The sequence below is a fragment of the Pinus tabuliformis genome, chromosome 1_1 (genome assembly GCF_031772625.1).
Source record: "Pinus tabuliformis cultivar Carrire ecotype Pingquan chromosome 1_1, CPIR1, whole genome shotgun sequence".
Lineage (NCBI taxonomy): Eukaryota > Viridiplantae > Streptophyta > Pinopsida > Pinales > Pinaceae > Pinus > Pinus tabuliformis.
In genome coordinates, this window is record NC_142297.1 from 855,757,055 (window position 1) to 855,774,174 (window position 17,120).

At 36.4% G+C, this 17,120-nt stretch overlaps 1 protein-coding gene across 1 annotated transcript in view; it reads right to left on the bottom strand.

The window, feature by feature from the left end:
• Nucleotides 1–545: 545 nt before the first annotated feature.
• LOC149216968 (CBL-interacting protein kinase 23-like) overlaps nucleotides 546–17,120 on the bottom strand; it is a 58,139-nt gene continuing 41,564 nt past the window's right edge. Inside the window, exon 2 of the mRNA XM_089390098.1 lies at nucleotides 546–1,316. Within this exon, the coding sequence (XP_089246224.1) occupies nucleotides 546–1,316 (771 nt within the window). The remainder of the gene's footprint in view (nucleotides 1,317–17,120) is intronic.

Sequence of the window (17,120 nt, forward strand, 5' to 3'; positions counted from 1 at the left end):
GAGGAATTGTAATGATATTTTCAATAGATAGCTTGTCATCTATTTGATTTCGTAGTAAGCCTTAATTTAGATTTATTTTTTGTCATTGTCAGATAAATCGAAGTTGTGTTTTATCTAATTTCTCAGGTTGATTTCAAGTTAGGAATCCATAAGTTATGTGTCCTAGCGCTTAGCATGATTTGACTTAAATATTACGTAGGAAATGTTGACACCTAATCCGAAACGGATGGGTGAACTGGACAGTCATCTAGAAGATGAACTGATCCGTCATATGAATGTATATAAATAAATAGTTAGCTAATGAATAATATATCAGTTCTTTTCTCTCGTTCATCCTGGAGTTACCCTGGCCTGACATGGTATCAGAGCACAGGTCCCAGAAATAGTTGTAACTCCTGCCTCTGTCCTGAGCACTGCTCAGTCCTGAGCACTACTCTGCCCTTGAACGTTAGCGCATTGATTAATTTCTGTTGTTTTCCTCTGTCTCTCTACGCATTAACTGCCAGCACTCTGACCTGCTACACTTGCTCTACCTCTGCCTGGCTCTAACATTGATTCCCTGCGCATCTGTATGGTAACGTTTTCAAGCAAATTCTTCTTGCTATCCGAATTGATTTGAAACTTTCGAGGGGAATTCTTGGTGCGATGCAGAACATTCTCCAGCCATCGCAGTCCCTCTGCTCCATGATCGTTTCAGACTTCCAGACAATGTCCTCTATCCCACTTGAAAGATTCTTGTAGAACTTGTGAAATTCCAATGTGTCACCTCCGGCTTTACGAAGCTCAACCATGAAAAGCGACGGAGCTACTTCAAATATCTCTGTAGCTTCGGATAAGTGCCCCTTTCTTCCAGTCGTGGCAGCTTGCAGCTTCATCTTATAATTCCTCTTTTGGACACTGAATCCAAGAGGTCCGACAGCTTCTTCAATTTTTGATATTATCTCTTTGGCAGGGTGTTTGGATGTGAACCTTGTTTCTCGCTTAACAAGACCCATATTGCTCTCAAACAAAATGCCAAGGTTGAGACCTTGTGACTTGGAGATAAGTTCAAATGCATTCATTAACACGGGCTGTGTCTCTTTCTTCTCTGTTACAAGATGGTCCTCAGAGTCATTGAAAACGGCATCCACATCATCCAGATTTATATCCACGTCTTCTTGAAACTTGGGTGGCTTGTAGCCTTTCTTAAACCATACATCCTCTAAAATATCGGGTACTGTAATACGCGTCTTTGGGTTTGGATCCAAAATTCTTGAAATCAGATTTTTTGCACTTGAAGAAAACCATGAAGGAAAGGTAAAATCGGCTTTACAAATCTACAGTATTATATATGAAATCGTATGTCTTCAATGCGTTGTTTCAATAAACTTTCTTTTGCAATGGTTGAATAAGTTATTGAATGCGTTTTTGGACGCTGTTCTGGAAGCTGTCTGAATATTTTATGGAGTCAAATATGGTTGTTGTGGGAAGATTGTAACATTGAGTGGCACCGTATGTGTGAATGTTTGGTATGTTTAAGAGTGAACATTGCTGCGTATGGTAAGCAGTTTTCAAAGCAGTCAGAGTGTTTATATATCAGTCAGACTGTTTATATTAGTCAGAGTGTTTATATATCAAAGCACTTGTAGTATTGCATGATATATTTTAATATATTGAAGTGATATATTAATAGAATGAAGTGATCCATTGCGCACTTTTTCATAACATAGTAATATTGCAGTAATATAAGAAATGCTGATGCAAATGTTAGAAGAAAATAAAGTGCATAAGGTTGTGGGATAAGGATTTTTTTTTTCAGCAGAAATTTTTTCTATCAACAGAAGTTTTTTTAGCAGAGATATTTTTTTACAGAATGCATTCAATCATTTCTATGGTAGGAATAGTTCTCACTCGCAAGGAGAACTATTCTGAATGGTCTCGGATGGTAAAACACACCCTCATCTACAATGAGTTGTGGAAGGGAGTGTGTGTTGGAGAAGAAGACAAAGACCCTGTGCAGCCTACATCAGACAAAGAACTCGCCATATGGGAAAACAAGAACAGCAAAGCCTATGCATTAATAGCAGCATCTGTAAATGAAGAAGTAAGTCGTCATATTTCATCCTATTCCACTGCCTTTGAAGCTTTACAAAAGCTGAAAGAACTCTATGACACACATTCTGCACTTGAAGTTGTTCAGCTCATGATTAAACTCTCCACTCTTGAACTGAAAAATAATGATCCTCTTGCTCTTGCATCTGAAATAAAGTCTATAATCCATGATATTAAATCCACTAAGGTTGAGCTGGATATCTCTCTTATTTCCTTTCTCAAAGCACTCTATCCTACCTACTCCAATTATCTTGAGTCATTACAAGCAAATGGAAATCTTAAAGATATAACCTTTGACTCTCTTGTGAAAAAGTTTGCTAAAAGAGAGAAAGCCTTTGGAAAGAAAACAGTCCCTGAATCTTCTGAAGAGACCGTTTGCCTTGCTCATAAAGAAAAGCATCCTGCTCAAGACTCTACAAGAGGAAGAGGTGGATGAAGAGGAAGAGGAAGATACTTCAGAGGCAGGGGGGGCAGACATCCTCAAGCAGAAAAGGCAGATCTGCATTGCATTCGCTGCAAACGAAATGGATCACATGATGCTTCTACATGCAAGCTACCATGGGACAAAGTTCAGCAAAGAAGAAATCAACAGAAAGGTAAAACTGATGACACAGACAAAGGTAAAGCACCTGAATCCGCTCACTACATTGAGGCACAATGTAACATTGGAGTAAATGAAGATTTGTTTAATGCTTCACTTGCTTCTTCGAAAAATGACTGGTTGCTTGATTCAGGAGCAACCTGTCATATGACTCATAGGAAAGAATTTTTTGAAGATTTCACTGACAATGTTGATGGAGCAGTATACTTTGCAGATCAGTCAAAAATCAAGCCATCAGGGCTTGGCACAATCAGGCTTAAACTGCCTGGTCTTCCAGACTTTCTTCTGGATCATGTTCTATATCTCCCACAGCTCAAGAGAAACTTGTTGTCACTGGTCCACATCCGCCAGCAAGGTCACTCCATTCATATGTTTGATGGAAAGCTTGAGGTAAGAAAGGCATCTGACCATTCAATTGTCATGAGGGGTATAGAAGAAGAAAGACTTCTTAAACTGCAAGGAACTTCTGCTCATGCACAACATTTCTCATATATTTCTCATCATGAAGAAGGTACACTTCCGTCAAGTTTATTATGGCATGCTAGATTTGGACATTTAAACTATGATAGTCTCTGCTTGTTGAAGAAAAATGGTGTTGTTGGTTTGCCTACAATTCCTAGAAAACATAAACAATGTGATGCTTGCATTCTAGGAAAGCATAACAAACAGTCTTTTCATGATTCACATTCAAGAGCACATAGGAATCTTGAACTTATTCATTCAGATTTATGTGGTCCAATGCCTGTTCCTTCTGCAAATGGAAATAAATATATCATGACATTTATTGATGATTACACCAGAATGTGTTGGGTTTATTTATTGAAGAACAAATCTGATGCTTTTCAAACATTCAAGAATTTTCATAAGTGGATTGAAAATGATGCACAATCTCATATTGGGTCTATTCACACTGATAATGGAAAATAATATACATCAAATGAATTTGAACACTATCTTCGCCAACATGGGATTAAACATCAAACAACTGTGCCTTATAATCCTCAACAGAATGGTGTAGCTGAAAGAATGAACAGAGCAATTTTGAATATGGTATGATCTATGATTTTCTTCAAAAATGTAAAGACAATGTTTTGGGCTGATGCTATTCTATGTGCTGCATATATAAAGAATAGATGTCCATCTAATGCTATAAGAAACAAGACTCCTTATGAATTGTGGTATGGACATGTTCCTTCGGTAAAACATCTCAGGATATTTGGTTCCACCTGTTATGCTTTAATACCAAAGGTACATAGAAACAAACTTGGTGCTAGAAGTCGTAAGTGTATCTTCCTGGGGTATTCAAACACATCTAAAGCATACCGCCTCTATGATGAAGTAAATAAAAAGTTTGTTTTATCTAGAGATGTCATTTTTCTTGAATCATCCAAATCTGACAGTGTTGTTGAGCGGCAACTTGATCGCTTGGATAGATTCACAAAACCGAAATCATTCCAAGAGTTTGATAATCAGATTCCACATCTTGAAGGGGGGATTCCTATATTAGATCAACATGTTGAGTCTCCTTCTGAAGAACAATCTCCCCTGCATGACACTCCAACAACGGATGATGCTTTAAGTGATGTAATTGATAGAATTGGGAGACTTAATCTTGATTCAGTCCCAACTCAATCAACAGAACATCCTGGACCATCTCAGAAAGGTCCCCCAAAGTGGCTGACAATGACACTTGAAAGTGTTCATCCTGATGAAATTGGAAAAACAGGAACCAGAAATACAAGCCGACAAGATGGAGGTGATGTAGATAACTCTAATTCACCTGTTGATATGGATGTTACTTATGATTGTGAATTGAACTTGTCTACATATTTTGAACCAACTTCCTTCAAAGAAGCTGCTTCTCATGATGAATGGAAAGAAGCGATGCAGAAGGAGTATGATGCCCTCATAAAGAATGGCACTTGGAAGTTGGTTGATCCTCCATTTGGAACCAAACCAATTGGCTGCAAGTGGGCCTACAAGAACAAGTACAAAGCTGATGGCTCACTTGACAAGCACAAAGCTAGGCTTGTGGCAAAAGGTTTTGCACAGAAGGAAGGGGTCGATTATGAGGAAACTTTTGCTCCCACAGCAAAATGGGCCACCATCCGGACACTCTTTGCACTAGCTGATCAAAACGGTTGGAAAGTCCATCAAATGGATGTTAAAACTGCATTCTTGAATGGAGATCTAAAAGAGAATGTTTTTATGTCCCAGCCTGAAGGATTTGCTGTGAAAGGACATGAACACAAAGTATGCAAACTTGTGATGTCCTTGTATGGCCTCAAACAAGCACCACGAGCCTGGTATGAAAAACTAACTGAGCATCTTCTGAAACTCAACTTCAAACATTTTGATCTTGATGATGCAACTTTATTTGTCAAGAAAGTTGGCAAAACAGTTGTATATCTTTTGGTATATGTAGATGATATTTTAATGACAGGGAACAATGAAAGCTATATTGCATCCATAAAGAAAGAATTAGGAAAAAATTTTGAAATGACTGATTTGGGCTATGTTCATTACTATCTTGGCATTGAAGTAACCCAACATCCAAAGTCCATATTTCTTTCTCAAAAGAAATACATTGGATATTTGTTAAACAGATTTGGCATGACAGAGTGCAATCCCCTTTGTACTCCAATGGAACAAAACTTGAAGCTCACATCTATTGAGGGAAAGGAATTTGAGGATGCAACAAAGTATAGACAGCTTGTAGGAAGTCTCATCTACCTCACTACTACCAGACCAGACATTTCATTTGCTGTTGGAATCCTCTCTAGGTTTATGCAAAAGCCTTGTGAGGGACATTGGTCTGCTGCAAAAAGAGTTCTAAGGTACTTGAAGGGAACTCAAGACCTTGGAATCAAGTATACACAGGTGGATGACTTCAACTTGATTGGATACTCTGATTCAGACTTCGATGGAGACAAAGAAACTGGGGTATCTACTTCAGGATATGCTATGAGTCTTGGATCAGGAGCTGTCTCCTGGAGATCACGCAAACAATCAGTACCAGCAGATTCCACAACAGAAGCAGAATATGTGGCAGCAGCTGAAGCAACGAAAGAAATTGTGTGGCTCAGGAAAATTCTTGAATATTTGCAAGTAAAACAAATACAATCAACTCCACTCATGATTGATAACACATCTGCAATAAAGTTGGCCAAGAACCCAAAGTTCCATGATCGTACTAAGCACATCAATACTAAATATCATCTGATCCGACATCATGTTGAGGCCAAAACAATCCATCTCCGTCATTGTTCCACAAACGAGCAAATTGCAGACATCTTCACCAAAGCGCTTGGAAGAGAAAAGCTTGAAAGATTCAAAACAATGCTTGGACTCACCAACATCCCTTCAGATTAAGGGGGGGAATGTTGACACCTAATTCGAAAAGGATGGGTGAACTGGACAGTCATCTAGAAGATGAACTAATCCATCATATGAATGTATATAAATAAATAGTTAGCTAATGAATAATATATCAGTTCTTTTCTCCTGCTCATCCTGGAGTTACCCTGGCCTGACAGGAAATAGTCTAAGTTATTTTGTAACGTATTGTTGAGTTTACTTTTGAATTGTAGAACCCTCGGGATTAGTTTTTCATAATGATTTTTAAATGAAGTGGTTATTCAATTGATTTGAGAACATATCTTATGATAGTTGCCAATCTTATTTCTGGACGCGTTTTCGAGTGAGATCAATATAATTAAGAATTATTTGAGTTATGAACGTGAAATAGATTTTATTATTAGTGATTCAGATTGCATAATGAACTAGGTTTCTTCACTTCATCAATTCATGGTGTGATTATCAGAAACAAAGTGTGAGTATTTTGTACTTGATTTCGCACTAAATCTGCATAGGATAAGTTTGGATCTAGACTGGACTACATTGCATCTCAAAATTTATGAATCTCGGTTGACAATTTAAATGTAGGGAATTCAACGACTTATAAAAGCCCTAACAGGAGGAAAGGCTCAATATCTATTGATTGAAGGGGGGGGGAAGATGTGGATTAGCCCAAGATTCATCCAAACAAGTGTTCAGATTGAGCAAGAAAGATACCAAAAGGAAGAAGATATGCATGCATAAATACACCCAACAACAATTATTACTGATAGGTGAAAATACATGGAATGTAAAACAACACTAGAAAATATGCATAAAAGGTTGAAACAACACTTTTAGAAGCTAATAATAGTTAAAATGACACTTTTTATGTAAAAAGTGAGACATAATGACACTTTTGAATGCAAAAGCAACAAAAGTGAAAGTAAAAGTAGCAAAAAGTGACAGTTGAGAAACTTAACTACAAAAGTACGACAATTGAGATCAAAATCTCCTTCTACTCATTAGAGTAACTAGAGGATGATTGTGAGATTGATACCTAGGATGAATTCTTATTCAGATGAGAACTCACGAAGTTAGGGTTACGGTTTTGGGTATGCATGCCTAAAATATAGAAGCTAAATCTAGATAACTAACACATGTAAGGTAATCAATTTGGAACACATGCCATACTACCATCTATAAGTGCTCATTGTTATCCTTGGGAAGTGCACACTTCCTACTTTCAAGGAATACATAGTTGATTATCAGTAGGAACTGGGCAGTCCACTAGCTCAAGAGATTACATAGTTGGATATCTCATTGGAGTGCATAGTTCATTGTGACAAAGAAGTGTGCAGTTTGCTTCCATTTGTTGATGGCGTAGTTTCTTGTCACAAAGGGTTGTGCACTTCATCACTTTGACAAGGAGTTGTGCAGTTGACTATAACAGAGGATTGCATAATCTTAGAGATCAAGGTATGCAATCAATGTCATGAGGGCATTATGTAGCTTGTTTTCTCAAAAGTGCGTAGTCTATCTTTCAAAGTTGTGTAGCTATTGTCGACAAGGACTCGTTTTCATCATGGAGTTCCCAATAGTTGTTTGACAGAATGCACAGTTAAGGTATCACAAATTTAGCATGAGAGAGTAAGTGGTTGTGACATGTAGAAGTTTTTTAGTAAGTGAAATTCAAAACTAACTCACATGTTCTACCCTAGTAATAATGATTTTATAAAAAATTGTTTAGTATCATCACTCATGAAACAATCATCAATATAATCCTAGGTTACATTAGCATGGGCACAAAATTGTATATGTATAACTACATAAACAACTCACTTCTTAATACTAGACTATTACACTTTTTTAATTATAAATTTCACATATAGAGGTACTTAATATCATATGATTTTGAGAGAAATGTAAACATGAAAATCTAACTTTTATATATATATATATGTATTTTTATGATGTTAAATGTATTTCACAATTTTAAAACATTATAAGTAAAAAAAAAAACAAAAAATACACTCAAACACTACTATATTAGGAGCTGACTATATATTTTAAACTAAATTTCCCATGTTACATGTAGATGTACTTAATAGCATATGATTTTGAGAAAAATATAAACATATATAATTGTATATATATAATATTTATATATGACATCATATTTATTTTTTAAAAATAAAGAAATAATAATATCTAATAAAATTATAGTATTGTATTAAATATTGAAAAAAATAAACCAACAGTGATGTGTCAACTGACATTCGCGGATATTGTCCTCATGACAAACTGAGTTTGATATATTGAAAAAAAAAAAAAAAAAAAAATAAACACATGACAAAATGGAAAAATGTAATTAAATTTAAAAACCATCATCAAAATTCAAAGTTAATAGATATTGCATTATATTTATTTTAAAAAATTATTAATAAAAATAATTAAATGCATAAAAATAAAATTACTAATTTGTAAATTAGTACCTGATTAAATTATATATATATATATATATATATATATATATATATGCAAATATGAATAAATTAGTGATAAATCATATGCATAGTAATAATTCACATGTTTTTTTGAAAGCAAGGATTAAAAGATGATTAAATTCAAAACAGAATTAAAAAATCATTAAAGTCAAAACAAAGGACAAATTGATAAATTGACAAATTTAAAAAAACAATATAACATCTAACTGACCTGGTAAAAAAAGCACTGATAAAGTGAACGGTTGCATGGATCCTATCCATTGCCACAAAAGCGTGCAACAAGTGAACCGTTGCTATTTGCTTTTAAATGTGAGTAATCCGTTGAGAGCAGAATGTAGCCGTTGAAAGGACACGGAAGAATATATATATATATATATATCAAATCTTACATACCTCTTCGTCCATAATCCTATATATCGACTAGACTTCCTGGTTTTCCGTTGCTTCTATGTCGACTAGACTTCCAGTCGAGCAGTTCGGAGGCAACCAGATCTTCCCCTCCCCCTCCTGTGGAGAAAGTTCAATGGTTAATGATCGCTTCTCTTTTTGCCCTTCGATTTTCTGAGAAGTTCTTGATTTCTTTGGATGTTCAGTTCGGAGGCAACCAGATCTTCCCCTCCCCCTCCTGTGGAGAAGGTTCAATGGTTAATGATCGCTTCTCTTTTTGCCCTTCGATTTTCTGAGAAGTTCTTGATTTCTTTGGATGTTCTTGATTTCTTTGGAGGTTCTTGATTTCTTTGGAAGTTCTTGATTTCTTGATTTCTATGTCGACTACACACAGAAACCTGGGCTTCCGGTGGAGCAGATCGGAGGCAACCATAGGTTCTTGATTTCTTTGGAAGTTCTTGATTTCTTGATTTCACAGGTATGTATGCATCTACCTTATCTTTCCTTCTCTTTCAACAAGTTAACTCAACTTTTGCCACGACCCCAAGTATCTGCTGGTTTGAATTAATTCATTAACCTAGGTATATTATTTCTTTATTTAATTAAACTTTTTTTAATTTTCGGAGTTTTAATTTGTCTCTGACTGGATCTCTTTCAAATGTAAGCCCAGATGTATTATCCAATCAGTTTTTTATTTAATTAATTTTTTATTAATTTTCGGAATTTTAATTTGCCTCTGGTTGGATCTCTTTCAAATGTAAACCCAGATGTATTATTCAGTTAGTGAACTAATTCAACAAACTATTTTATTAATCTACATATACTTGTAACTGAACCTGCCCTGCTCATACAATTTCAATTTCTTTGGAAATTGGAAATAGTTCAGCTATTTTAATCTGCCTTGCTCATACAATTTCAATTTCTTTGGAAATTGGAAATAGTTCAGCTATTTTAATCTGTTGATGCTTATGTCAAATTTAGTGTATAGCCTTTCTTTCATTTTATTAATGGGATTGCAAATATTTTAGATTCAGATCTGTTTTGTTGACATGTTTAGGAAGGAAATGCTATAGGATTCACAAAATGAATTTGCGCTACAGGTAACGCTCAATTCCTGTTTAGGTTAAGCTGGATGCCACTTTCATTTTATTTTAGACATGTTTAGGAAGGATTCAATGCTATAAGATTAAGAAATTCACAAAATGATATTGAGCTACAGGTAACGCTCATTTTCTCTTTCCTTTGCTGCAGCAGGTTAAGCTGGATGCAATTAGTTTTATTTTTGGATTAATAAGGGATTCACTATTAATCATTTAATTAAATGTTTTGTAAATGTAAATATTGATTTTATATTAGTTTTATTGTTAGCTTAACCCATTAGCCTTTTGCTTAATTCGTCCTTTTAGGAATTATTTCGTTATTTAATTAATCTTTCCTTGATTTTCGGGGATTTAATGTGCCTCTTGATTTCAATTCTAGAGTTTTAAAACCAAATATCAATTTCGTTTTGATTTTAGTTTTGTTTTTTTTAATAAAAAATAAAAATGATATATTATTGATTTCGGTTATATCTATTTTAAATCTATTATACATCATTAATAGTAATCTCAGAAATTTGACCCACAATCCTAATAGTGTGATCACAGAAATTAATCCGGTGAGGCTTTACTTTGCTATTTGAACCGCTTGGATTTCGCCTCGAGATCACGCTCATTAAACATTAACTTATATTTTTTTATTTTCTTAAATGTCCAATATATGTAAACTCTTTTTTCTTTTCCTGGTTGACCATTTATGGAATAGATTAAACAGCCATTCCTCTCCATAGCTTATTTACTCATTTAATAAACAGCGAATCATCTCTATAGGTTGAGTTTAATAAACAGCGAATCATCTCTATAGGTTGAGTTTAATAAACAGCGAATCATCTGGGATTTATTTGTATTTATCACTGGATTCAATTAAAGTATCTTTTAATTCCATTGCTTTCATAGTTATATATTCAGTGTATGTATTTTTTTTTAAGTGATTTTAGGTGAGCTAAAATTTGTGACTCATGAATGATTGTATTTTTGTGATGAAAATATTTGAATATTCTATACTATTTATATTTTAATTATTTATATTTATTATATTTTGGTTATAAATAATTTTTTTTTATATGGTTATATTTACTCAAATAAGAAATAGAAAATTCTGTTTTTTTCTCAATTCATAGGGAAAGTTATTAAGTTTATTATATTAATTTTTTTAATAAAATATCATTTTTTTTAATTATTTGATTAATTTTTTTTATAATTTCTTAAGCATTTATATATTTTATATTTTTTTAATGGATATGATTTTCTTTTAGGTTTTTGTATTTTTTAATAATATAATATATGAATTTTATATTAGTGATTTTATGTTTTAAAGTATTTATTTATTTTTATAAATGTATGATTTAATTACTTAATTTAACGATTTCTCTTTTATATATGCTTTTATTGTCTATTGAAAAATTATTATATTATAGAATTTATATTTATTATGTTTTCATTCAAATATTTATATGTAAAATATTTTTTCAATACACATAAATTTGTATTTTGTAATTTTCATAATAAATCCATTACTTAGTTCTCTACTTTTTATGTGAAGTTCTTTTACTTTCATGTGGGATGTATATTTATAATATATATTGAGACATGGGGTCTAGGTTTTGCTAGTTTAGTCTAGGTTAGGCTACTATAGGCTAGGCAAAGTTAGACTATTTAGGGTACGCTAGGCTAGTTTAGGTTAGACTAGGCTAGACTAGGCTACTTTAGGCAAGGCTAGGATAGGCTTAGGCTAGACTAGGCTATGATATGCTAGCATAGGAAAGGGTAGGCTGCGCTAGGCTAGGCTAGCCCACGGTACGCCAGGCTAAGCTAGTGTACGCTAGGCTAGCCCAGGGTACGCTAGGCTAAGCTAGTGTAGGCTAGGCTAGGCTAACGTAGGGTAGGGTAGGGTAGAGTAGGGTAGGGTAGGCTACTAGGCTAGGCTAGGCTAGGCTAGGCTAGGTAGGTAGGGTAGGGTAGAGTAAGCTACGCTATGTAGGTAGGGTAGAGTAAGCTACGCCAGGGTAGGCTACGCTAGCATAGGGTAGGGTAGGGTAAGGTAGAGAGGGTACCCTAGGCTAGGCTAGGCTAGGGTAGACTAGGGTAAGGTAGAGAGGGTACCCTAGGCTAGGCTAGGCTAGGGTAGACTAGGCTAGGCTAGGCTAGGCTAGGTCAATCTAGTTTATGTTAGACTAGGCTAAAGTAGACTACTTTATTCAAGGATAGGATAGGTTAGGCTAAGGTAGGCTGGGCTAGGATAGGCTAGGTTAGGGTAGTGTAGGCTAGCATAGGTTAGGTTAGGGTAGGCTAGGGTAGGCTAGGTTAGGCTAGGGTGGGCTCGGCTAGGGTAGGGTAGGGTGGGCTATGCTAGGCTAGCGTGGGGTAGGCTATGATAGGGTAGGGTGGGCTAGACTAGGCTAGGCTAGGATAGGCTAGGTTAGGTTAGGCTAGGGTAAGCTAGGTAGGCTAGGATATGGTAGAGTAGGGTAGGTTAGGGTACGCTAGGGTAGGGTAGGGTAGGCTACGGTAGGATAGGCTAGGGTAGGGTAGGGTAGGGTAGGTTATGCTAGGGTAGGGTAGGGTAGGGTATGCTAGGGTATGCTAGGGTAGGCTAGGGTAGGTGAGGCTAGGCCTGACTAGGTAGGGTATGGTAGGGTTGTGTAGGGTATGCTATGCTAGGGTAGCCTAGGCTATGGTAGGATAGGCTAGGGTAGGCTAGGGTAGGGTAGGTAATGCTAGGGTAGGCCACAGTAGGTGAGGTTAGGCCAGACTAGGTAGGGTGTGGTAGGGTAGACTAGGCTAGGCTGGCATAGGATAGGGTAGGTTACGCCAAGCTAGTTTATGTTAGACTAGGTTAGAGTAGGCTACTTTAGGCAAGGCTAGGATAGGGTAGGCTAGTTTAGGTTAGGCTAGGCTAGACTATTTTATGATAGTGTACGAAAGGTCAAGCTAGTTTAGGATAAGCTAGGCTAGGCTAGGTTAGGTAAGCTTACGTCAGGCTAGTATATGTCAGGCTAGCCTAAGCTAGTTAAGGCTAGGGTAGGCAAGGGTAGTGTAGGCTAGGATAGGCTAGGGTGGGCTAGGCTAGGGTAGGCTAGGGTAGGCATGCAATGCTTGATTGGGATATTGACAAAGAAATTGTAAATTGTGTACCTAATGTGGGGAATTTCAAGGTTAGAGACACAAAATACGAGAAGACTATTGAGTTATATTGGCACATCAAGATGATGGTGGCAGAATCTTATAGGACAAAGATGAAGCTAGGTAGGAGGTATTACTACAACTAGATCAAGCACTGCTCCATATTAAATAAATTAACTCTAAGCTCCCTCTTTCCTTTGTTGAAACCCTTGGCAAGCTTGTTTTTGCTTATGAAGACCTCTAGCCTTCTCTTGTTGTGCCCTCTTGTGAGGAAACATATAAAATAACTCATCCATAAAGAAAAAAATTAGAAACGAAATCAAAGAAAAACCTTAAAAACCAACATCAAGAAAATACTGAATGGTTGAAACTTAGAATGGGAGCTATGATGCACAAGCAACCTTACTAAAGCTCGAGTTGGCATAATGGTTGAGTATGTACACCTTAGTATACTTTAGCAATGAAATATTTATTTAGTGTTGTTGTTTTCATTGTTGTTTCTTTCTAATGATGTTTCTTAGATGAATTTGTTGAAATGATGGCATTGCTAGAAACAAATTGAATCAGAACAAAATGTTATCTTCTGAGTCTATGGAATCTCACAAGAATTTGTTTATTGGTAGGGTCTACGGTAATTACTACCTTTAAATACACAATTGAAGGGAAAAAAATGTTTACTTACATATTTTAATGATCAAGTGAAGATTGAAAAGGGTTACATAAAAGACATTGAACCAAACTTTGTCATTCCCAATGGAGAAGAATTAGGAGAAGGCTATCATTTTGTGTGCCTACAATCAATTTTGATTTATCATGATTATGAAGTTAAACTTAAGCGTAGAAGTAATCAATGCAATTATTAAGCATATGGACTTAACACATTTATATTTTTGAAGAGCAGTGACATTGAATTGATCAAAACACATGGAAATGGATGAGTAATAGGGTGTGCTAGCGAGTGCCAGCGAGTGCCAAGTGTGTCAAGGGGGGAGTGATAAGGCATGCTAGGCAGTGCCAAGGCATGCTAGGGAATGCTAGGGCATGTCAAGAAGTGTCACGGTGTGCTAACATGTGCTAGAGAAGGCCAATGCAAGGAAATAAACACATAAGAGGGTTAATAATTCAAGCCCTTACATTTTCAAGTGGGGCATGCTAGGCATACCAACACAATTTCCAATACGTGAAAAGCGCCAAGTGCTAAAATGTGTTGAATTCCAACCATCCTCTATAACTTCTCTCTTAATTTTGAATAATTGGTCTCGAATAAATTTAATCTTAAACCATGCCAAGGAAAACTAGGGCATCCCAATGCATGCCAATAATTGTCGGGCGCCACTAAGTGCCAAGATCCAATGTGTGCCAGGGATTTATATGGCATGCTATAGAGCGGTAGGGCATGTCAAGGAGTGTGAAGGTGTGCTAGAGACTATCAATGCATGCGAGTGAGTGTTAGGCAATGGCAAGACAACACAAGGGAGTACTAGGTCAAAATGCATGGAAATGAATGAATGAGAGTGTGTGATAGGGAGTGTTAGTGAGTTCCAAGTGTGTCAAGGATTGAGTTTGTTAAGAGAGTTTAAAAATAGGAATGAGAAGAGGCTACTATGTGGTTGAAGTAAGGATATGGACAGAGTAGTTTTAGACAAAGAGAGACTTTGGGCTACGTACAACATTATTTTTCCAATGACTTGGCTGGGTTTCCAAGTAATAAAAAAAGTAAGGCTATATATGAGGGCATGAAAACTAGGGAGTGTGAAGATGTGATTGGGAATGCCAGGAATTTATAACACATGCTAGACATTTCAAAGGCATATTAGCCATTGCAAGACATGCCAACTACTAAGGCATGTCGATATGTGATAGGTGCTAGGGTGTGCCAACCTGTGATCGAGAATGTCAGGGAGTGCTAGAGAAACACAAAGGAGCATTAGAGAAAAAATGCATGGAAATTAATGAATAAGAGTGTGTGATAGGGAGTGTCAGCAAGTTTCAGGTGTGCTAAGGAGGGAGTGATAAGGTATGTTAGGCAGTAATAACGCATGCTAGAGGCTAGGGTGGCGTGCCAACATGTTCTACATTCGAGGGTGTGCCAATGAGTGCCAAGGAGTGTTAGGGAGTGGTAGGGAAACACAAGGGAGAAATAGGTGAAAATGCATGGAAATGAATGAATACGAGTGTGTGATAGGGAGTGGCAGTGCATCCTACGTGTTTTAGGGAGGGAGTGACAAGGTATGTTAGATAGCGCCGAGGAATGTTAGAGTTCTAAGGAATGCTAGAGTGCCAGGGAGGCATCCAAAGATGTGTGAGGCGCTAGGTCACAGAAACACAAGGGAGAACTAGGTCAAAATGCATAGAAATGAATGAATAAGGGTGTATGACAAGGAGTTTCAACAAGCTCTAGGTGTGCTAAGGAGGGAGTAAAAAGGTATGTTAGGTAGTGTTGAGGAATGTTAGAGTTCCATTGCGGCATGTCACGATGTGTTAGGTATCAGGGTGTGCCAAGGTATGTAAAGGAGTGTTAGGGAGTGTCAGGAAATCAAAAGCGAGCGCTAGGTCAAAAAGCATGGAAATGAATGAATAAGAGTGTATGACAGTGGGTGTCAATGAGTTGTTGGTGTGATAAGGAGGGAGTAAAATGTATACTAGCTAGTTATAATGTATGCTAGGGTACCAGGGCGACATGACACGATGTGTCAAGTGCTAATGTGTGACAACACATGTTATGAAGTGTTAGGGAGTGCAAGGGAAACATAAGGGATGACTAGGTAAAATTAATGCATGGAAATAAACAAATAAGAGTTTCTGACATGAAGTGTCAATGAGTTCTAAGTGTGCCAAGGAGGGAGTGACAAGATATGCTAGGCAATTTTAAGGCATACTAGAGGCCATGGAAGCATGCTAATATGTGTTAGGTTGTTGGGTGTGCCAACACATGCCAAGGGGTGTTAGGGAGTGTTAAGGAAATACAATGAAGAATTAGGTAAAAATGCATGGAAATGAATGAATAAGAGTGTGTGACAAGCCTAGTTACCTTAATTTTATTTGTTTCCTTTTTAACAAACAAGTTTAAATTGTTAAATATTTACCTCTTACGGAGGTTGATAGATTGTTTGGTTAGTTAAAGACTTGATTAAGTTAGGAAAAATCTTTTAATCTTGATTTAGAAGAAGTAATTAGGATTTACCAGAATTTGTTATTATTTGAGAAAGAGGAAACTCATGGATGACCTAATCCAGATTTAAACAGGAATGAAAAAAAATACAGATATAACCATAAATACAAAGATGCAGTAGAAATAACACTTCATTTCATTAATATCAAATATTGAAATATGCTTACAAACAGAATGGAAATAAGACTAGTTCAGGCGATGGTAGCTTATCTATGAGAAGAGATGTGGAAGCTACATGCCTTTTAACTATGTTAAAATGAGGCTCCAAGGCCTATTTATTATTTAGAAACAATGGAAAACCATAAACATCCAAAAACCTAACCCTAGGAGATGAAGTGGCAAACTATGGACCCCGTTTGTGGAAATTAGTACATCAAATTCCTGGGGTCGTAACTTTAGCATACGATCTCTGTTTGATGTAAAAAGTACCTTGTTAGAAATATCTATTCGAGGACTACAACTTTTGATTAAGAAAAATCAATCAACAACCCATGTTTCTCCCGGTTCTCCCAAAAAACATCGTTTAGGGCCTCAAAACGGCTTTGGAATTTGACAACCCGAAAAACTACCAAAAAAGTAAGTTGTGCTACAAATAAGGAAACTGAGAAAATGAAAGGAAACAATGTTGGGGGTCTAAGTGGAATAGATGGGTGGACACCAATATCCACCTAGATCATTCCTCTCCCCTTAGGAAGCAATGGTCCCATTTTGTTGAGTTCCTCCATGAAATGAGGAAACATGTGCTGAACTTGGTCCCTGCTGAAGGAGTTGACCTGCTTTGACAACTCGATATAGTTCGATCCTTT